At 50.8% G+C, this 21,277-nt stretch overlaps 2 protein-coding genes across 2 annotated transcripts in view; both read right to left on the bottom strand.

Moving 5' to 3' along the window:
* ZNF554 (zinc finger protein 554) overlaps positions 1-11,319 on the bottom strand; it is a 15,251-nt gene extending 3,932 nt beyond the window's left edge. Inside the window, exons 1-4 of the mRNA XM_023512639.1 lie at positions 11,267-11,319; positions 4,341-4,402; positions 3,653-3,726; positions 2,073-2,199 (exon numbers count right to left, since the gene is read on the bottom strand). Coding sequence (XP_023368407.1) covers positions 2,073-2,199; positions 3,653-3,726; positions 4,341-4,401 — 262 coding nt within the window. The 5' untranslated portion in view covers position 4,402; positions 11,267-11,319. The remainder of the gene's footprint in view (positions 1-2,072; positions 2,200-3,652; positions 3,727-4,340; positions 4,403-11,266) is intronic.
* The window catches only part of THOP1 (thimet oligopeptidase 1), a 37,996-nt gene continuing 24,900 nt past the window's right edge, over positions 8,182-21,277 (bottom strand). Inside the window, exons 6-13 of the mRNA XM_012804457.2 lie at positions 20,429-20,589; positions 18,917-19,052; positions 18,174-18,540; positions 17,481-17,682; positions 12,650-12,836; positions 12,408-12,536; positions 11,267-11,403; positions 8,182-10,039 (exon numbers count right to left, since the gene is read on the bottom strand). Of these exons, the coding sequence (XP_012659911.1) occupies positions 9,884-10,039; positions 11,267-11,403; positions 12,408-12,536; positions 12,650-12,836; positions 17,481-17,682; positions 18,174-18,540; positions 18,917-19,052; positions 20,429-20,589 (1,475 nt within the window). The 3' untranslated portion in view covers positions 8,182-9,883. The remainder of the gene's footprint in view (positions 10,040-11,266; positions 11,404-12,407; positions 12,537-12,649; positions 12,837-17,480; positions 17,683-18,173; positions 18,541-18,916; positions 19,053-20,428; positions 20,590-21,277) is intronic.

Below are 21,277 nucleotides of genomic sequence, written 5' to 3'. Positions count from 1 at the left end.
TCGCTTGAGCCCAGGAGTTGGAGGCTGCTGTGAGCTGTGATGCCACGGCACTCTACCTAGAGTGACAGCTTGAGGCTCTGTCTCAAAAGAAAAAAAAAACTGGTGTGGTGCCTGTGGTTCAGTGAGTAGGGCATCAGTCCCATATATGAGGATGGTGGGTTTAACCTAAGGTGACCAGATTTTAACATCGGTAAAGCAGAACACCATTGACCGCGGCGGGGTGGGGGTGGGGGTGGGGGGTTCTTAATTAAAAATTTGGTCTATGTGGAGCAACAAAAATTTTCATAGAGGGAAAAAATAGTATATTTTGTAATATATATTTTTAATTTCAACGTAAGTATAATTTACAAATATAATATATTAAAAAAAATTATGTATAGGGCGGCGCCTGTGGCTCAAAGGAGTAGGGCGCCGGTCCACCTGGGCAACTTTGCACAGGAGGGGAGTAGGGAGTTTACAGTAGCCTTTTCATTTCCAAATGAAGTTACATTAACCTCTTCATTCCCAAATGGAGTTACATTAACCTTTTCAGCAGCCGAAACCCGTATATTCCCTTCCCATTGTCCCGCTGTTCCCTAGCTTGTTGTGCATTCTTTCCAAAAATTGGGACTTTTTTAAAATGCCGCAGGATGTGGGACAAATGTGGGACAAATCGGGACTGTCCCACCAAAAGCAGGACGTCTGGTCACCTTAGTTTAACCCTACAAGAAAATAACTGGGTGTTGCGGTGGGCGCCTGTAGTCCCAGCTACTTGGGAGGCTCAAGCAAGAGAATCACCTAAGTCTAAGAGCTAGAGGTTGCTGTGAGCTGTGATGCCACAGCACTCTACTGAGGGTGACAAACTGAGACTCTGTCTCTTAAAAAAAAAACCAAAAAACAAAAAAAACTGGCTCAGTGCCTGTAGCTCAAGTGGCTAAGGCACCAGCCACATACACCAGAGCTGGCATGTTCAAATCCAGTCCCAGCCCACCAAACAACAATGACAACTACAACCAAAAAATAGCTGGGCATTGTGGTAGGTGCCTATAGTCCCAGCTACTTGGGGGAGGCTGAGGCAAGAGAATTGCTTGAGCACAGGAGTTGAAGATTGCTGTGAGCCATGATGGCACAGCACCCCACCCAGGGTGATAGCTTGAGGCTCTGTCTCCAAAAAAAAAAAAATAATAACTGTTGGCAAGGATGTGGAGAAATTAGAACACTTTACACTGCTGGTGGGAATGGAAACTGTACATAGCTTACTATGTAAAACAGCATGGCAGTTTCTCAAAAAGCTAAATTCTAACACCGAATTGCCATACGGCCCAGCAATTCCACTCTCAGGTATTTACTCAAGGACTGAAAACAGGGAGTGAAAAAGATACTTATTTGTTAATGTTCACAGTAGCATTATTTACAATAGCCAAAAGGTAGAAACCACTGTCCATCAATGGGAGAATAAACAAAATGTATTATACACATAGAACGGAATCCTTTTCATCCACAAATGAACCTCTGACACATGCTATACTGTAGATGAATCTGGAAAACACCATGCTCGTGAAGGAAGCGAGACACAAAAGGTCATGTATTGGATGATTCCATTTACATGAAATGTCCAGAACAGGCAAATAAACAGAGATTGAAAGTGGATTAATGGTTTTCAGGAGTGGAAGAGAGGTGGCAAGATGGGAGATGAGTGTTTAACAGGTATAGAGTTTTAGTTTAGGATGATAAAAAATTTCTCTTAATGGATAGTTGTGCTGGTTATATCACAATATAAATGTACAAAAATAAAAAAATTTTTTAAAAGTATGCCTCTTCACCTTGGCAGAAAGAGAATAAATGCTCCGACTCTGTATCCAAGAGGAATTAGAGAAGTTACTTATGACTCAGCTCAGACATGCGATTCAATAGCCTCTCTAGCTACCACATATCCCTCTGATCTGTCAGAGAAACCAGGAGACTGGGAAAGCCACAGGCCAGGAACCACATCTTTCTTGCTTACTGATAAATCCCAAAGTCCTAGTATTGTGCCTGACGAATGGTAGATGCTAGAATTCAACAAGCATGTGAATTTATGGTGCTTATCTTACCCAGGGAGACAAGGTTCCTATAGTTCTCCAACATCACCTCTCTGTACAGGTTCCTCTGAGCAGGGTCCAGGAGCTCCCATTCCTCTTGAGAGAAGTCCATGGCCACATCCTTGAAGGTCACTGATTCCTAAAATATCACAGCAGTTCTGTTAAAGATGCATCCATTCCACACACATTCACAGGAGGAAGGGTGCAGATTGTGGCACCAGGGTAGTTCAGAATACAAAGTGCTAAAGTCAGGTTCTACCAGCAACCTTGTGGATACTTGTCTGTGGCTTACAATCAGGGGACCATATAGATTGTAGCCCCACTATAAACACAGCAAGGAGGACTTGCACACAGGTTTGAATTAAACACTTTGACATTTTTTATTGAACTAGTTATTCTAAGATCTATGAATATGACATAGATCTATAATTCTAGATCTATGAATATGACATTTGCACTTGACAACCTCTTGCTGCTACAGCCAGGTGTGGTAGCTCATGCCTATAATCCCAGCACTTTGGGAGACTGAGGCAGGGAGATGACTTAAGCCTGGGAGTTCAAGAGTAGTCTGGGCAAAATCATGTGACCCTATCTTTACAAAAAAATAGAAAAATTAGCCAGGCGTGGTGGTGTGTGTCTATATTCCCAGCTACTCAAGAGGCTCAGTCTAGCTCAGTCAAGACTAGCTCGGTCAAGAGGATCACTTGAGTCCAGGAATTTGCTATAGTGAGCTATGATAATGCCACTGCTTTTCAGCCTGAGTGATAGAATGATAGAGAGACTCTGTCTCAGGAAAAAAAAAAAGAGAGAGAGGGTAAAACATAAGGGCCTTAGGCTGGGTGTGGTGGCTCACACCTGTAATCCTAGCAGCTCTAGGAGGACTGCGCCAGAGTGAGACCCCTATCTCTAAAAATAGCAGTGCTGTGGTGGGCACCTGTAGTCTCAGCTACTTGGGAGGCTGAGGCAAGAGAATCACTTGAGCCCCAGAGTTTGAGGTTGCTGTGAGCTATGACAGTACAGTATTCTACAGAGGGCAACAAAGTCAGACTCTATTTTAAAAAAAACAAACAAAACAGAAAAAAACAACCGAGTTTGTGACCAGCCTGAGCTACAGCGAGTCTCTGCCTTTAGAAAAGCCGCGTGTTGTGGTGGGTGTCTGTAGTCCCAGCTACTCGGGAGGCTGAGGCAAGAGAATTGCTTAAGCCCAGGAGTTTAGGGTTGCTGTGAGCTATGACACCACAGCACTTTACTGGGGGCAACAAAGTGAGACTCTGTCTCAAAAAACAAAAACGTAAGGGCCCTGCTTGCGTCTGTCTTTCTCAGGAGAGAGACAGCTTGTCCACACTACCCTACCCCCAATAGAAAGCGTGCTTTTCTGTGCAGCTCTCTGTTCTACATGACAAGGTACTAGATCCCTCCTTTCCCCTGTCTGCACACTTAGGAGAAGCTTGGGTACTGGGACCAAACAGTCATGGGCAACTCTCCAGTATTTCCCACATAGGAAGGGGGTTCCTTCTCTATCAGTGACTTTCTGATGACTTTGTTCCCTCCAAATATGCCAGGTGCCTTTTAGGAGAAGGAGAATGTCTCACCTGAGACCAGGGGGGCAGGTACCCAGAAGCCATTCTCTCCTCCTGGGAAAATGAGGGTTCCTGAGCCAGCAGAGCTGCAGGAAAGACAAAGGTGCTATGAAGATCAGACTCAGGACCATCCCCTGAGGATTCTGGAATCCTTGCTCTAGAGACCCCAGCATCCACCCATATGCAGAGGGAGGTAAACTGAAATCAGGACTGAAGCCAGAGATCTTAAAAGCTCCATCGTATGGATAAAGATATTAAAGATTTTGGAGGCAACCAACTACTGAAGTTTACAAAGTGAATGTGCTCAGTTGCACGCAGTGGCTCAGACCTGTAATCCTTGAACTCTGGGAGGTCAAGGAGGATGGACTGGTTGACCTGAGGAGTTCGAGACCAGTCTGAGCATAAATGAGACCTTGTCTCTACTAAAAATAGAAAAATTAGTTGGGCATTGTGGCATGTGCCTGTAGTTCCAACTACTTGGGAGGGTGAGGCATGAGGATTGGGATTGCTTAAGCCCAAGAATTTGAGGTATCTGTGAGCTATGATGCTATGGCACCCTCCCACAGATTGAGACTTAAAAAAAAAAAAAGCAAACATGCTCTATGGTGAAGTGAAGCACTCTGTGTAAGTTTCCTGTGGCTGCTTTAACAAGGAACCACAAACAGAAGTCTGAGATAAGGGCAATGGCAGGATCATGTACCTTCTGACACAAGGGGAGGTTCTTTCCCAACTCTCTTAACTTCTGGTGGCATGACTGGCATCCTTATAAAAGAGAAAGACACACAGGGAAGATCATGTGACAACGAAGGCAGAGATTAGAGCCTGGCCAATGGCAACTGTAAGCTAAGAAATGTCAGGGATTGCCAGTCTCTACAAGAAGCTGGAAGAGGCAAGAAGAATCCTTCCCTAGAGATTTCAGAGGTAGCACAACCTTGCCACACCACCTTGATTTTGGACTTCCGGCCTCCAAACCTGTAAGAGAATAAATCTATATTGTTTTTAGCCATCCGGTGTGTGGTATGTGCGACAGCAGCCCCAGGAAACTCATGCAAGGACCAAAGGCAAATGGAGACACAGCATTTCTTGCACACCCCTTAGTCTTGCAACTGAGGAGCTTCCTCCAGGGAATGCCTTGCAAGTGCCTTTGGGGATTTACAACCTGATAGGCTTCCTTCGGCCTCCCACTTGAAGAGGCTTCCTCTTTGCTCCTGGGATGCTAAATTGCAGCCCATGGCAAAAGATACAGGACTAGCCCCTAAATTTCTACAGACCATTTGTCACCCATCCTCCCATGGTACATGGGACCCTCTAACCTCATGGTTGACAAAAGCAACCCTTGTTAGACCCCCTCATTCACCCAGACCTGTGGCACCTGGACCAGGTGCATTCATGACAAGGTCCAATCCCTGAGACTCACCCTTGATGTGCAAGAAAGGCCTGGTGAGGACTTCCTTGCAGAGAAAAATGAAATAATGCCCAGGGGACAGGGAAGCCAGGGAACTTTGGTGTTGGGAGAATAGCAGAATGGTTGGCTGCCTCCTCATTCCTCAGCAGGCATGGACATAAACAGAAGGGACCCTGGATACCTTACCACCAGGGCCACAATGCTAAGCCATAAGCCAGGTCTCTCCCCCTGGACACTGTGGACATTGGGGTGGGATCATTCTTTGTGGTGGGGCCGTCCTAGGCACTTCAGGGTGCTGAGCAGCGTCCCTCTGGCCTCCATCCATTCCATGTCAGCAGCTCACTCCAAGTTGTGACAATCACCCGTGTCCCCAAACATCTCCCAGTGGCCTCTGGAGACAGATCATCCCCACTTCAGAAACCCTGATCTAGCCCAAAAAAGAGCCTAACTCAATCTACATCGAAGCCCAGGCATTCTGGTCACTTTTTGCTTTTATGATAAAAGTAAACAAGTTTTCTCCTGTTTCCTTTCAGGTTTGGCCAGAAGAGCCTTATGCCGTTAGTAAAAAGTCATCACGGGCTTCTTGTTCAGGTTTTTTTTCACAGGGGAAAGGTCGGACTTGGCCAGCCAGGACCGGGAGGTCTTGCGTGAACCTGCTGGCCTCTCCCATGTAGCCTCCGACCTCACAGGGGAGTTCCGACGGCCATACCCGCCACCGTGTACTGCCAGGCCCGGCCCTGCCCCACCTGAGCCCGGCCCAGCCACTTACGGCAGTGCGGGCCCCACGTGGGCGCAGGTGACCCTGAGAGCGCGCGGCTAGAAGCCGCGCAGCTCCCCCGCGGCGGAAGCGGCCCGCGCAGGTCCTGCGACCCCCAGATCTGTTTTGCCCCTCGGTGCTCTCGGAGCTGATGGCCCCCGCCCCCCTCATGAATTTCTGCCGTCGCCCGCGGACGCGCGTGGCCGCGGATCCGCATCACGCCTGCGCACCACGAGCCTGCGAACTACAAGTCCCTTCATGCCCCGGGGCGGGTCGCTGGACTGTCAAGAGTCCGGGATACCAAGGTGTCACAGCGCCCCCTCCGCACGGGAGGTGTCTTCGTAGAACTGCCTGACCCCGCCCAGTGAGTGCAGCCCTCCCCTGCGCTGGCCTCAGCTGGAGGCTCTCGAAGTCCGCAGAACCTTAATCCTAACTCCGCTATTCGGCTAGTAACCAGCTTCTCAGCCCGTTCATAGCCCGGCTATCCCCCCGGGGGCCGCGACTGCCAACCGTGCAGCGGTGAACCCAGTTCCATCGGCTGCTGTAGAAAATAGGGGAAAAAACGCTTCATATATTTAGCAAGAGACCTAACACACAAAGGCTTGCCATTAAACATTATTTATTAACAAATTATATAAATATATGACGCACTTATACTTGTTAAAATCGTTTTAGTAACTATTCTTTATTAATAAAATATATTAATTTTATTAATAAGTTAAAATTATACTGTAATAGATTCGTATTTTAGTAATACATAATTGTACACTAACACTACATGTAAAATTCATATATAATATATTCATATGCATAACATAAATATATTAATACATATTAGCTATGTATTAATACATTAGTTATAGATTTGTTTTTATATAAAATTTACATATTATATTAATATGTAACGTGATAAATGTATAATTTAATAAGTTAATTGATAAATTATATTTATTGAGATATGGGGTCTCACTGTTGCCCAGCTAGAGGGCAGTGGCATCATTATAGCTCACTGCAGCCTCAAACTCTAGGGCTCAAATGATTCTCCTGCAAAAAAAATGTGAATTTGTTGATTTGTGTAACTAGATCAGTACTCAACGTGGGCTGAGATAGCAGCACTTGGGTGACAGTGGGGGGCAGGCCTCAACCACAGCCCTGGCTTCCTCTGTGTTGTTTGACTTCTAACTCCAACAGGCTCTATGTTTCAAGTTCAAGGGAAAATAAAGTTCTTTAATGGTTTTAACAAAAGTTACAGGCCAGATTGCACTGACTCAAATGATCCAAAAGGAGTCACAGCCTCACCCACACAGTGTTGTGGAGCGGCCCATACCACCTGCAGGTGATCTCTCTTAGGTACTGAGCTCTGCTTTCTTGACCTTGTAGGGAAAGGGAAGCTCCCTGGAAAAGGAAGTTCAGGTGGGGACAGCATGACTTGGCCTGTGGCAACCTGGAAAGGCTTGGTGCACAGCCACAGTGAGCTTAGGACCCAGGAAGCCACTTGGGCGCCCCCTCCCCCAACACGGCTACTCTAAGAGTTGAACCCAGGCCTCCCTCCCCCAACCCTAGCACTTGACCCACCCTCAAGATGCCCATAAATATGTGCATTGAAGTTGAACTTCATACTGATGTTGTTCCTTGAGCTAGAGAAGGGCCTCAATGCTGAGGCCCCATGTGGGCTATCAGAGGCCATGGCCTTCTCAGCTGATATTGCTGATTGGGAAGTAGATGCAGGCTCTGATCCTGAGACACCCACAGGGACAGTGATGCCAACCCCGTGGGCAGTAAGGATGCAGCAGTGCCTGCTTGGTCCTGAAGTCACAGACCTATTGTTAAGAGTCCATCAATGGCCATCCCCTTATCACCCTCCTGTGATTTGGGGGACTGTCCAGGGAGAGAAGAGGGAGACTGCCTGAAGCTACCAGAAAGAACCAGCTCTTCTCAGAGTGGAAAATAAAAACTGAACAACTGGGAGGCCTGGGCCAGGGAGGAGATCCCAGGAAAAAGCCAGAGGCCCACCTCTACCCCCACCAGCCCCAGGGTTGTACGGTGGCTACAGAAGAAACCCTTTCTTCCTTCAGGTTGTGTCAAAACCTAACAGATGCGTTCATAATTATGAAGTTCAGGAAACACACAGGCGCCCTTTTTTTCTCACAGGGGAGCAGCAGGGGACTGGGGAGAAAGAAAAGCTGGGTTGATAGAGGAGCCTCTCATACCAGGCTATCCTCTTGAGGCCACTGCTGGAATACTGGAAAGGAGTGTGGCCGGGCAGCTCTGGGGGCTGTTTGGACCCTAGAGGCTGCAATGACAGCAGCCCTGGTGGACAGGGGGCCATCTGCCTGAGGCTGCAACCCCATTCCCCTAATCACCAGAGCACTATGGCGGGGGGAGTGCTCTGGCACATCTGAGTTTTGCACAGGGATGAGGTGGGGACAAGTGTGAGCTTAGCACAAAGGAGAGCAAGGGTATCCCAGACTTGATGCCCCTGAGCCCAGAATGAGGGGCTTTGCCCCTGTCATCTGTCTCATGGAAGCCCTGCTGTGATCTCTCATTTTCTTGCCTTTTCCAAGCCCCAGGTATTTTCAGCATAAGCAACAGCTATCATGACTCTGGATATCAATCCCCACCTTCCAGGCACCTGGTCCTAGGCATTGTGCGGAGCCTGTCAGTTCTGCCAAGAGAAAATTCATCCTTTGTCTCCCTAGTTTAAAGGACAGAAGTGGGCACAGGAAACAGAGCTAGGTGCACAGGCTCAGGGAAAATGGGATGAGACAGACAGCACAGCCCAAAGAATCCCATCCTAAATGAGATGATGACCAGAGGTGGCCATGTGGCTGCTGCTCTGGCCTTGGGAAGATGGGTTAGGAACAAGGAATGTCACTGGTTCCACTGACCAGCATCTTCCGCAGAAGACTCAGGGGGAAGATTCGTGGCATAGGAGGAAATGCCAGTGCTTAGACTTAAGGGAGGCCTCCTGTCCCCTTCTGATCCCCTCCTTAAGGGGGTCAAGGACCCAAATAAGCAGGATTACGGAGGCATTTGGGGGAATTTTCAGAAGATCCAGGAAGTCCATCCTACCCCTGGGTCAAGACTTTGCCATGATTCTAAGGGCCAAGGGAGGACACAAGGCACTGGGAGCCTCTGGGCCAAGGCTGACCTAGTCTTCAAGGTCACCTAACAGAGGCCATGGCAGAGCTCCTAGCAGCTTCACTGATCAATTAGAAGCCAGCTCATGTCAAGTAAACCCCCATAGTCTTTGGGCCTGAAGCCAGAATGAGCTGAGTCTCTCCTGCGGACACCCAGGAAGTTGTGTTCCCCCTGGTGAACACGGATGGGCAGCTGCCTACCCAACTGGCCCTACTCTGACCTGGTTCTGCAGTGCTAGAGCTCAATAGGGAGGGGGAGGAGTGAGGGAAGGACTCGAAATATTTTCCAGGACAATCCCAGATGAGGTGTGAGCAGGAAGCAGAACACTCCAGCAGTCCAGCCTGGTTGAACACAACAGGGAACCCTTCCAGGGGTTCTGAACCCCTGGGGCTTTACCCCCTCCAACAGCTCAGTCATTCCCTAGAGCCCCAAGCTTGTCATAATTCATGCTGGGGTTACAGGCAGGTCAGAGCCCAAGACCTCACAATGTCCAGTGTTCACCAGAAACACTATATTCCCATCCAAGGAGAGAAAGGGCAGAAGCCACAGACCAGGCTGGGAGCCTTTCTCCTGTTTGTTTTTTTGTTTGTTTGTTTTCTTTTTTTTGTTTGTTTTGTTTCCTTTTTAATGACCACATTTCAAAGCAAAACCCACATGTAACAAAGAATGCTCCCAGGAAGGGGACATGTTAGTGCAACAAAGACGAGGCCCTGGGCGACACCAGAGCTCTCCAGACCTCTCCAGACGCTGCAAGCACAAAACCTCACAGGGCAGCCTCTGGTGGAGGCGTAAGGACCATGAGGGGTGAGAGCCATGTCCTCCACCCCTGCACACCTGCCCTACCTGGGCACTGTGCTGGAGCCTGCCCTGTCCTGCTGGAGGCTAAGGCTTTGGGGTCCCAGAATGTGGGCCGGACCAGGGCAGTCTGACAGCTGGGGTGTCAGCATGCCTGTGGCTCACAGCCCCCCACCTGCAGCCCCTTGCTCAGGAGAAAGGCGTCCTGTTTGGGGTCACGGCCCAGGAAGCGCTTCAGCATGGCACTGGCGTCCTCTGAGCCACCGGGCCTCAGGATGCAGCTTCTGTAGTCCATGCCGACCTGTGAGGCAGAAGGCCTAGGGATCTGCACGGCCCCTCCAAAGTGGTTTTTGCAGCAGCCCCTTTCCCAGGTGCAGGCCACCCTCATCAGCAGCATGTGGGGGGAGTGTGCAGACACCTTGGACCCCAATCTCAGGGGGTATGTGTGCAGGACCCAGTATCCCTATGAAACTCCCCTGGTAGCTCCTCCCCTGACAGGGGTCTGAAATACCAGGCTGAGTCAAGAACAGAAGTGGTGGCCAGACAGAGGTGGGAGATGCTCTGGGCCTCAAAAACCTGGGTTCCATCCTGCCTCTTCTCTGCAGTGGTGGTGGGACTTGGGGCAGGTGGTGGCCCACTGAAGGCACTGTGCATAGTTTGGGCACAGCATAGACAGGATGGGGAGATGGCCAGCATGGGCTGCATAGAGTCTGGGGACCCAGCATAGCCCTAGCCACAAAGGAGCTCAAGATACCCTTAAGCCTCACTGGACCCTACATTGACTAAAGGCTCCAAAGCCAGGTGGCCCCTGGGGGCTCTCTCCACTTCTCCAATCCCCTTGCAGCTAATTTAGTGGGTACAAGAGCTGTCCTGTCCTCTGAGGTAGCCCTCTGGTGCAAAGGCAGCAGCCAGAGAATGGCGCAGGAAATAGATGGCTCCCAACTGTGATCAGGGGCCTGCCAAAGCCAGGGGGTCTCAGAGGGGTCAGGAGGCAGTGAACTTTTCAAACCCTCACATCTCCAGAATATAGCGTTCTCACAGCTACAGGGGGGTTATCCAAGAGCAGGCTACCTGGGGCAATGCTCCAAGACCCCCTAGAGACACCCAGGGTAGGGCAGGCTCCTGGTGCAGCTAGGACCCATCTAGCTCTGTGACAGAATCCAGCAGCTGCCCCCAAGGCTGAGAACACACCAGGCCAGTAAGAGGCATAAGCTTGTGGTGGGCATTAATATTCCCATTTTACAGGTGAGCAAACTGAGGATCACAGAAATGAAGAAATGCCAAAAGGCCAAAACTACTTCCCCAAAGAAGGGTCTGAGTACTCTTGAGAGCCTAGGGCTCTCCGAACCACCACACCCCCCAGCCCCAAAGGGTCTGGTGCAGAGCTTCCAGCAGCATCTGGGAGACCAGCATGCACCTTGGCACACTTGCACCCGAGACCTGTTGTTCCTAGTCCTAGACAGTGGGAGCATCTCTCAATTTTCAGTAGCTGGCACAAGGCCATGAGTCCTTGGCCTCCCCTCCTCACCTTGCTGTTCAGGACGCCCTCCTGCTTGAAGCGTGTGTGAAACATGTCCATGGAGTACACCTCACTCCACAGGTAGCCGTAGTACTGGGCATCATAGCCGCCTGCCAGGTGGCCAAAGGTTGCAGGCATGTTGGTCCCTGGGACAGACACACAGCGAGGTTGGTGCTGAAGGCCCCCACCCCCACTCTTCCCTCAGGAATAGGACATCAAAGCAGCCACACCAGAGACCCACCCCTGCCCTAGTCTGGGACATAAAGCTAAAACAAGGTTGTGGGACATATCTGCACCTGCTACTGCAGAGGACAAGAGCATGGTCACGAGTGACATCAGCAGCTACAGCACTAACACTCACCATTAGGGCCAGGCATGGTAGCTCATGCCTGTATAATCCTAGCACTCTTGGGAGACCAAGCTGGAAGGGTTGCTTTAGCTTGGAAGTTTGAGAACAGCCTGAGCAAGAGAGAGACTGTCTCTACTAAAAATAGAAAAACTAGCTAGGCATTGTGTAGGCCCAGCTCCTTGGGAGGTTGAGGCAAAAGGATCGCTTCAGCCCAAGACTTTGAGGTTGCTGAGCTATGATGATGCCACAGCACTCTACCCAGGGCAACAGAGTGAGACTCTATCCCCCAAACCCTCAACACATTTGCCATTAGGAGACTGTCTAAATATATCAAGGCACACTGATATGATGCAATATCATGTACCACTTAAAACACTTTGTGAAAGATTTAAGTGCTCGTGAAATATTAAACCAATAAGATTCGTTAAAATTCCAGTTCTCCTCGCATAGCTGCATATTCACACACACATTACAAATAAAAGATGTCATTAACTCATCCCTTTCAGGATCTAGAATTACTAGTCTTTTCTGAACCTTTCCAAGCTTTCTACAAAGCACATATTGTAATTTTGGATCAAGAAAAAACTAGCTTCTTTTGTTGATTTATTTAAAGCAAAGGCTCCCCAGAACGCATTTCTCCTGGAGTACCAGGACCCACACCTATGCTCCCCACAGCCAGCAGCCTGTCTTAGGGCTGCCCTCCTGTGGCCTCCCTGAGAAGCCCTCAGCAGGGACCCCTGCACGCACCAAGTAAAACACGAGCATGGACTTGCTCTGGGTTCCCTAGCTCAGGCCAGCTACCTGGTGTTGCAGGGACCCCGAGGACGTCCCTACAGAGCCGGGCATACTCCTCTGCTGGGTCTGCACCCGTCTGCGTGTGCAGGGCCTGGTCCACCTTGGCAAGGACGATCTGGCGCAGATTGAAGAGACCTGGAGGAAGAGGGGCAGGAGCTGTCCTCTGGGTTTTGGGGTGGGCATCCCAACACTTCCAGGCACACTTCTGTGACAGGGCCCTTGTCCTGCGGCAGGTGGGATGGCCGCACCTGTGTTGGCCTGCCGGGATGCAATGAGCTTCTCCAGGAGTGCCTGAGGCACGGTGCCACCTGTTCGATAGTGCCGTGACATCCGGAGCAGTGGTTCCTCCTCCCACACCCAGTTCTCCAGCATCTGTGAAGGCGCCTCCACGAAGTCTCGCTCCACATGTGTTCCGCTGAACATGGCAAACTCTGCCTGCAGGCACAGGGCAAAGAGCCGCACCAATGCCCAGACCCTGCCCAGCCAGTTCCCTAGGGCCTTACCTGGGCCACCCTCCCTAGCACACCTACACAGGCAGGTAACTGCCTCTCCCCCAACTGCAAAGCCTGAAAATGATAAGGACAGGTAAGACCCCTGGGCTGCTGTTGGCCGACCTGTCCCAGGACATGCCCAAAGATGCCCACCACATCCAGCTGTCCCAGTGGTCACCCACACTCCTCGTTCATGGAGCTCCCCAAAAGCTCTGTGCCCCAGAGAAACAGAGGTGCTAATGTGGAAGGGGCCTGGGAACAACTGGGTCTGAGTGATCCTGGGTACCAGGCGACAGAAGGTACACTATGTCTGGGCCTAGAATCTTCCCTTTGAGGCCTAGCCCTTGGCCCAGTCCAGCCAGAGCCACACTTGGAGGCCAACAGGCCAAATGGCTTCCTGAGAGACCTTGAAAGGTCATTTTGACAGCACAGAGGCTCCCCAACTCCAAGGAACATGCAATCATGTTCCTTGTCCTGCCAGCAAGTGTGCATGAAGGGACTTGTGCTGGATACGGAGGGACTTGTCCCAGGTATAGGGGACCCTGCATGTGCATGTGTGTATGTGTGTATGCACAGGCGTGTATGCCAAGGGTAAGCACCGTGGACCCAGAGTATGGCAGGAAGCCGGGAAGGATGCATAGGCTCTCATTCCTGGATTCACATACTCAGTAAAGTTCATGTTCACACTCAGCACTTTCTCAGAGACAAGGGTCTACCTTCTCTTAGCTCAGACTGTGGACAAGGGTCCTCTTCTCATTCTAATGAGAGTGACATCTTTTGCATTTTTGTGCTTATTGGTGATTTGGGCTGTTTAGAACACTCCCATGGGTGGTACTGAGGTGTCTACTAGTATCCTTGGGCATGAGTAGCCTCACAGAGGAAACCATGTATTAAGGAAGCTGAACTTGGGCCCCAGAGACAGGGCAGCTAGCTGCTATGTTCAATCTTAATAAATCAGAGATTCTTAATGAATCTCGTGGGATCTTTAAATAGAAACATACACAGAAGGTCCCATATAGATGAGTTGATGAAAACATGACCAGAAGCCCATAGGAACCTACCCCAGGATGTTCCCTCGGGAACCACAGCTCAGGACACCCTTCCCAATGTCTGTGAAGACTTCACAGGATAGAACAATCTAGGATGACGACAATGGACTGTGCGCTTTGGGAAAGACTCTTTCTAGCAAGATGTCAAGGCAAAGATGGAAAGGAATTGAGAGAGTGAGCCTTGAGGGCTGCCAGCAGCAAAGTCTTCCAGATATGGGAAATAAGCACAAAGACTGTGAGCAGACTGCGGATGGGAAGTGGATGGGAAGTGGCAGTGCTGAAGGGACATCATGAATGGGTGCACAAGTCATCAGGATGAGGAGATTGCACAGGGGAAGCTGGGAAATGCTGAGGGGACATTGTGAATGGGTGCATGAGGAATTAGGATTGCAAGTGGCATCAAGGAGCCTTGCCTCAGGTCCTCTGAGACTGAGCACAGGCAGGAGGGCAACCTGGGAAGATGGCAGCGGGGGGGGGGTGGGAGCAAAAGAGGGCTGGCGCCACCATGTCCAACACATGCCATGGACATCCCATCTCTGCCACCTGGTCCCTTCCTGTCCTGACTCTGTGACATGCAGAGCTAGGGCCATCTGTTTCCTGCTATCTCTGCAGACCCTACTTTCCCAGCTACCCCAGTGCTACTGTCCTCCTTGGTTTCCTGTGATGTGAATCCCCATGGAGAGTCAGACACAGACAATAGGACAGGTCCCAGAGGGCACCAGCACCTTTCTCCCCTGGCTCCTACAGAAATCCCTCTCTCCCTAAAGACTGTACTTGCCACCCCAACACTCAACCAAAAGTGGGTGACACCCTGGACTCCCTCTCCCACATACTCCCAAAATAAACCACCTTAATCCCTCATTACCCAGTCTCTCCACCCACCTCTTGGCCTCACCACAGCCCTCCTGTTCACACACCTCTGTTCAATCTGCCTCAGCCTGGACAGACTTCGACCCCACTTCACACCACAGACAACAATTAATTCACAACACCGGACAGACCACAATGAAGAGGAAACTATCAAACTTGTGGCAAAAAATTCAGGCAGGGTGGGAGCAGTGAGTGGCTTGTGCCTGTAATCTCATGCCAGCACTCTGTAAGGCGGAGGTGGGTAGATTGCTTGAGCTCACGAGTTAGGGACCAGCCTGAGCAAGAGTGAGACCTCATCTATACTAAAAATAGCAAAACTGAGGCAAGAGGATTGCTTGAGCCCAAGAGTTAGAGGTTGCTGTGAGCTATGATGACGCCATTGCACTCTACCCAGGGTGACAGCTTTAGACTCTGTCTCCAATAAATGAAAGAATGAATGAATGAATAAAGATAAAATCTTAATGCCTCAGATTAAAAAACAATTTCTTCAACAGGATACAAAACAGCACAAACTGTAAAAGATAAAAGTTAATGGACTGAACTTCATCTAAGTTAAAAACCTCTGTTCAGGCTCGGCGCCTGTGGCTCAAGCAGTTGGGGTGCCAGCCACATACACCTAAGGTGGCAGGTTCGAGTCCAGCCTGGACCCGCCAAACAACAATGACGGCTGCAACCAAAAAATAGCCGGGCGTTGTGGCGGGCGCCTGTGGTCCCAACTACTTGGGAGGCTGAGGCAGGAGACTTGCTTGAGCCCAGGAGTTGGAGGTTGCTGTGAGCAGTGAAGCCATGGCACTCTACCCAGGGGCTCAGCTTGAGGCTCTGTCTCAAAAAAAAAAAAAAAAAACCTCTGTTCGTCAAAGGACACTTGAATCCACATCGGGGACTCAGCCATGAAAAGGAAGGAGGCTCAGACACAGGCCACAAAATGGATGGACTTAGAGCACATGGTGCTCAGTGAGAGAAGCAAACACAGAAGGACACACAGTGTGACTCTGTTTATAACAGGCCTCCATAGCTGTGGTTTTGATTACCCATGGTCTGAAAGTATTAAATGAAAAAACCTGAGAGATAAACAATTGATAAGTTTTTAATTGAGCACCAGTCTGAGTAGTGTGATGCCCTCCTATACTGTCCTATGGTCACACCTGGGACATGAAACACCTCCTCACTGTAGACACTATGCAGCCATTAGTCACTAAATAGCCACCTCAGTTTTCACATACACAGATCACAAGAAAGGCAAGTGTGGGACATCAGGGTATTTTGAGAGAGCGCCCACATTCATATAACTTGTTTTCTAGCATATTCTTATAATGGCCCCATAATATATGTAATAATCCACATATTATATATAATATATATGATAATAACAATTATTACTTATCATTACGGATTATAAATTAAACTTTATTGCAGATCTGCAAGTTTTAGAAGAATGTAGTTACGTAGGGCTTGATACTACTTGTGCTTGTAGGCATTGAAATGTACAGAATAGGCGTAGAGACAGAAAGCAGATCAGGGGCTGCTGGGGGCTTGGGAGGGGAGTGACTGCTGATGGAACATAAAAGATCTTTTCAGGGTGATAGAAACATTCTGAAGCTGGACTGTGGTGACAGTTGCACAGTTCATAAATTCACTAAAGATCAATGAGCACCAAGTCCTGCACACTCCCAGTTAAGCTCTAAGAATGTTCTCATGATGGGCAAAATGGGTGCCCTGAGTGCCAGCAAGAGACTGAGAGTGAGTTCACATGCGCAGCTGGGATCTTGGACATGGCCGTGAGGTTGGGGCCTGGGAAACCTGGGCTGAGGTTTGTCTTGGCCAGTAATAGGCTCCTGCGGGTTAAGTTGCTTAGACTATCTGGCTTTCCACTAAGGAACAACACTGTGACTTTCTTGGGCTGTGTTCACTGGCTTGACTGAGCCACATGGCTTGACTGCTGCTAACAAGGAGCAGAGCCCCTCTGCACCAAGCACTGTCCCCAGCAAATGACACATACTGCTCCCACAGGTTCTGACAGGTAATATGGGCTAAGGTGGGCCCCCTGAAATTCTGACACTGCAGCCTTGCACCCCAGTATCTCAGGAAGTGACTGTATTTAGAGACAAGGTTATTAAAAACGTCATAGATTAGGTTCCAGATCTAGTATTACTGGGGTCCTTATACCAAGAGATTAGGACAGAGGAACAGAGAAACAACCACTGGGGTCCTTATACAAAGAGATTAGGACAGAGGAACAGAGCGAGAAGGGGCGTTTACAAGCCAAGGAGAGAGGGCCCAGGAGGAACAGCCCTGCTAGTACCTTGACTTCAGGCTTCCAAGCCCCCAGGACTGCAAGGATATAATGCCCATTATTTAAGTCCCCCAGCCTATGGTGTTTTCCTATGGCAATCCAAGGGCAGTGATATGAAGGCTGAGAGGTGAGAGGGTGATAGCAAGTTCACATGCACAGCTCAGATCCTGGGACAGGGACATGAGGTTGGGGCCCAGGAAACCTGGGCTAAGGCTTGTCTTTGGCCTCAACAGAGGGCATCACCATCTCTATATCAGATGAAGAAAGCACAGGCAGACCCAGTCACCCAACTCCACCCAACTCCTCTCACCAGGTAGCCAGTGAGGTCTCACCTACTCCCCTCCCTGGTCCTGGTAGACCTGTGGCTGGCACCTACCTGAGAGCAGAGCTGGTGCATCACGTGCCCAAACTCGTGGAAGTAGGTCTCTACCTCGTCGTGTTGCAGCAGGGACGGGGTATCTGGGGTGGGCTTGGTGAAGTTGGCTACCATGGCTGCAATGGCAATCTGGCGGCTCCCGTCTTGCCGTAGGCAGCCGGGCTGCAGGCCAAAGCAGGCTGCATGCCCATACTTCCCTTCCCTGGAGAGGGAGGTGAGGTCAGGCCCAAGAAGGAAGGTCCCTATGCCACAGCCCTTAGCCTACCTGAAAACTGAGACATTCAAGTTGCTAAACCTCCCTCCCAGCATAGAAGCACCCAAGGCTGGGGTCTGAGAGACCACCAGTGCTGCCCTGTGGCCCCCACTCCTTGGGTAGAGCGTCCTGAGATGTCTGCCTCTGCAGGGCAGCCTGAGAGCCACAGACCAGGTCACACTCCTGCCCCTGGGGTCCCCAGGGACTTTGGCCTCAATAGAGCTATTTCCCTATCAGTGTGGCTGAGCCACAAAGTGAACTAACAGTGGCCACTACATATCTAGTGCCTACAGTGTAGGCCCTGTGCATCATGGCTCATCACCAAGGCTATACAGAGTGTAGCAGACCTCCTTCCTGTTCACGAAGGGCAAAGCCAGGCAGAGAGAAGACCTGGGGGCCAGAGTGCATCCCTCCCCTACCCGGGCCCTGCCCACACCCACCGCGGATAGAGGTCCAGGTAGAACTTGCCGATCACCTCCCCTGAGGTTGCATCCCGCACAGCATACAGCCTCACATCCTCGTGCCATACGCTAGCACCCTCCTCCAGGTCGAAGGTCAGCCCCAGGAGCTCCTGGTAGATGCCCAGCAGCCCCTGGGTGACCACCTGCATGGGGAAGTACTCCTTAAGCAGGTTCTGGTCCACACGGTAGCGTGTCTCCTCCACCTGGTTCATGTAGTAGCGCATGTCCCAGGCGTGGATGTGCCCGTCAAAAGGCAGGCCTCGCCGCTCACACTCAGCCTTCTTCAGCTCCAGGATCACGGCGCGCTCCTGCTCCCCCAGTGGCTTCAGCTTCTGTGCCAGCTCGTCTGCAGGGATGGCAGAAAATTAGAGGGACCTTGCTGTAATAGGCTCTCATACATGCACCCCAGAAAGAAGGCCGGAGCCATGGAGGCCTCTCACTGACCCCAATGCTGCAGCAGGTACTGATAGCACCTCTTGGTAACCCAGAGAGGCTGGAGCCTTGGGATGGGGGCAACAGGATTGGGTGCCAGGCTCAGGCTCTGCCTGGAGGCTTCATGTTATATTGGGAGTCCTGTAGATAAGACTAGGAGTCAGAGAAGGGCCCCGAAGTCCCACAGATGAAAAGAATAAGGTTCCCAGACGTGACACCCTATCACAGTCAAGCACAGTCCTCTTTACAGGGCCCCCAGTAGAGGCAAGCAGAGGGAGCAGGAGGCTTACCTAGAAATGTGGCCACGGCTTGGCTAGTCTTGGCCATGTTCATCTCCAGGACATAGTCTGCGTGTGTGCTGAAACCTAACAGGCTGGACTTCTGGGCCCGCAGGGTCACCAGCTCCTTGAGGATGGCACAGTTCTCCTGCAAATGGCAGCACCGCTATCACTTGACCTCCTACCCCTTCTGGCCAGGCCTCTATATACCCTGTCCAGCCACACCCACATGGGTCCTTATACAAGGCCAAGTTCTTTTCAGAACCAGAGAGGGTATGAGGCTTAAATGGTTCCAAATCCCCAAATAAAAAGGGGCACAGGGGTAGGGGCATTACTGCTACACTTAGGGATGCCCCATGGTCTAGTACCTGGTCCCCAGAGGCTCTGCCCACTCCACATGAAATGCAGGTCAAGCTAGGGGTACAGGGCTGATGGATGCACAAAACCAATCTGACTTGTTCACCAGGAGAAACTTGTTCCTTGCAGCAGCCCATTCAGGATAGACATGCCCTCAGCATGAGGGGCCCACAGGAATCCATTGGAACCAGGCAGGTGTACAAAGAGCCATGGGAGGGCATGGGTAGTACCATCTTCAGGCACTCTCTCCAGGCACCATGTCCTTTCGGCCTGGGGTCTGGGGTGGGATTCAGGCCGACTCCTGCAGGGCCCTGATCAGCCCACAGGTCTGTCTACTAGAGGCTTCCAGCATCACAAATTCTTGCTATAGCACAGGGGCCAGAATGTGCATCTGTCTTAGACCTTGTAGGACAAGGTATGGCTCCACCTGGGGAACAAGGTTATCTCTAGGGCCAACCTACAGGTCCTGTAGTAGGGGCTTCCCCTGGAACCCCGGGTTACCATAGCACCGAGGTGGTCTGCTGTAGCCACAGAAATAGAATACACATGCCTTCACTACCTGCACCTATGGTGCCATAGCCATTTCACGTCCCTGCATGGCAGGCAAAGGACAGCTCAGATCTCTGGCCAGCAGCTCCTTTGCCTACTGTGTGAACATCACGTGGTGCCCTGAGGAAAACCAGGGGTCTGAGCCTCATGCCCCCACCTGTCCTACATGCTAGACAGGGGAAATGCAGACCAAGGTGACCTGGCCAAACAGTGGGGAATAGAGGGGGGCTACATGTGTCTGTGTGGAAGTGGCCATCTGAGGCTGAGGTCCCAGGGGGAAGTCGGGACCAGGCTCAGGTCTGGGTACTTTGAGAAAAGAACAACCTGGGATAAGGCATGTGAGGACGGCTTGAGAAGAGCAAAGGAGATGTGCTCAGGAGCAGACACTAACAGAGCAGAGTAAGGAGAGACCAGATCACACACAGTAGCCCCAGGAGCAAGGGCAGGCCCACACAGTCTCCTCCCAGGGCAGGCCAAGCCCTGCATGGGAGACTTCTGCTAGTCCCTGAACTTAGGCAGGCAAGGCTACAAGACCCTCTGTAGGCAAAGCCCAGAGGTGGTTTATGTGCCCATGAGGCGGGAAACCTGGGCCCATGGGTCCCGGCAGAGCCAGCGCACCTCCTTGCAGCGGCAGTTGAAGGCCTCCTCCACCTTCCGCCGGGTCTCAGGCACGTGGCACTTCTTCAGGAGGGGGAAGTAATGGGGGTATTTGAGAGTGACTTTCAGCTTGTCATCCTCTATCTTCTCCAGGGAGTTCAGAAAGTCCTCGGGGAGCCCTCCTATGGGGACAAAACCAGGGCAGCATTGAAAGGATCAGCATGCCCACAGGCTAGTGCACAGTGCAGGTGGGAAGGGGTGGGTTTCCCCTCTGTGTAGGAGGCTAGGGATGCAGGGAGAAGCTGTAATCTGGCCACCACTCTCTGATTCTGACCAAGTCACTTTCCTTCTCTCAACCTCAAGAGGAAAATCCCTCTCCAGGGCCCTGAGAGGGACCATCTGTTCTCTTAGGGATGCCTATGGAAACAGAAGAGCTAATTCAGCTCAACTCTCTGACAGTGTGGCTTTCAGGGAGTTTCTGCCCCCAAAAGTGTGAGGAAATGAGGGAGGGGGAGAGCAAGGGCAGGGTTATCAGGCCCTTGGGAGCTGAGAGGTAAGATGAACTCAAGGGGAAAGAAGGATCAAGATGGCAGCTGAGTAACAGCTTCCTTGCAACTGGGCACAGTGAGACTGGGGAAGGAAAACTCCAGGCATCTCTGACTGGTGAGATCTGCCTAGAAACATCCTTTTGAGGACATAGGGAGTCAGCAACAGACTTCTGGGTCCCACGAGGAGAACAAAAGCAATGGAGAACTGGCACGTGGTTGCGTGTGTTCGTTCAGTCTAATCCCACCAGCAGCTGTAAGTTCAGCAGCAGTGAGATTGCAAACTGGAAAGGCCTTACCTGTGAGTTGTTTTAGTTTTTTTTTT

The sequence above is a fragment of the Otolemur garnettii genome, unplaced genomic scaffold (genome assembly GCF_000181295.1).
Source record: "Otolemur garnettii isolate 467f Iridium unplaced genomic scaffold, OtoGar3 scaffold00029, whole genome shotgun sequence".
NCBI classification, from domain to species: domain Eukaryota; kingdom Metazoa; phylum Chordata; class Mammalia; order Primates; family Galagidae; genus Otolemur; species Otolemur garnettii.
Note: the sequence above shows the minus strand (reverse complement) of the source record. Positions and strands in the feature narration are given on the sequence as shown.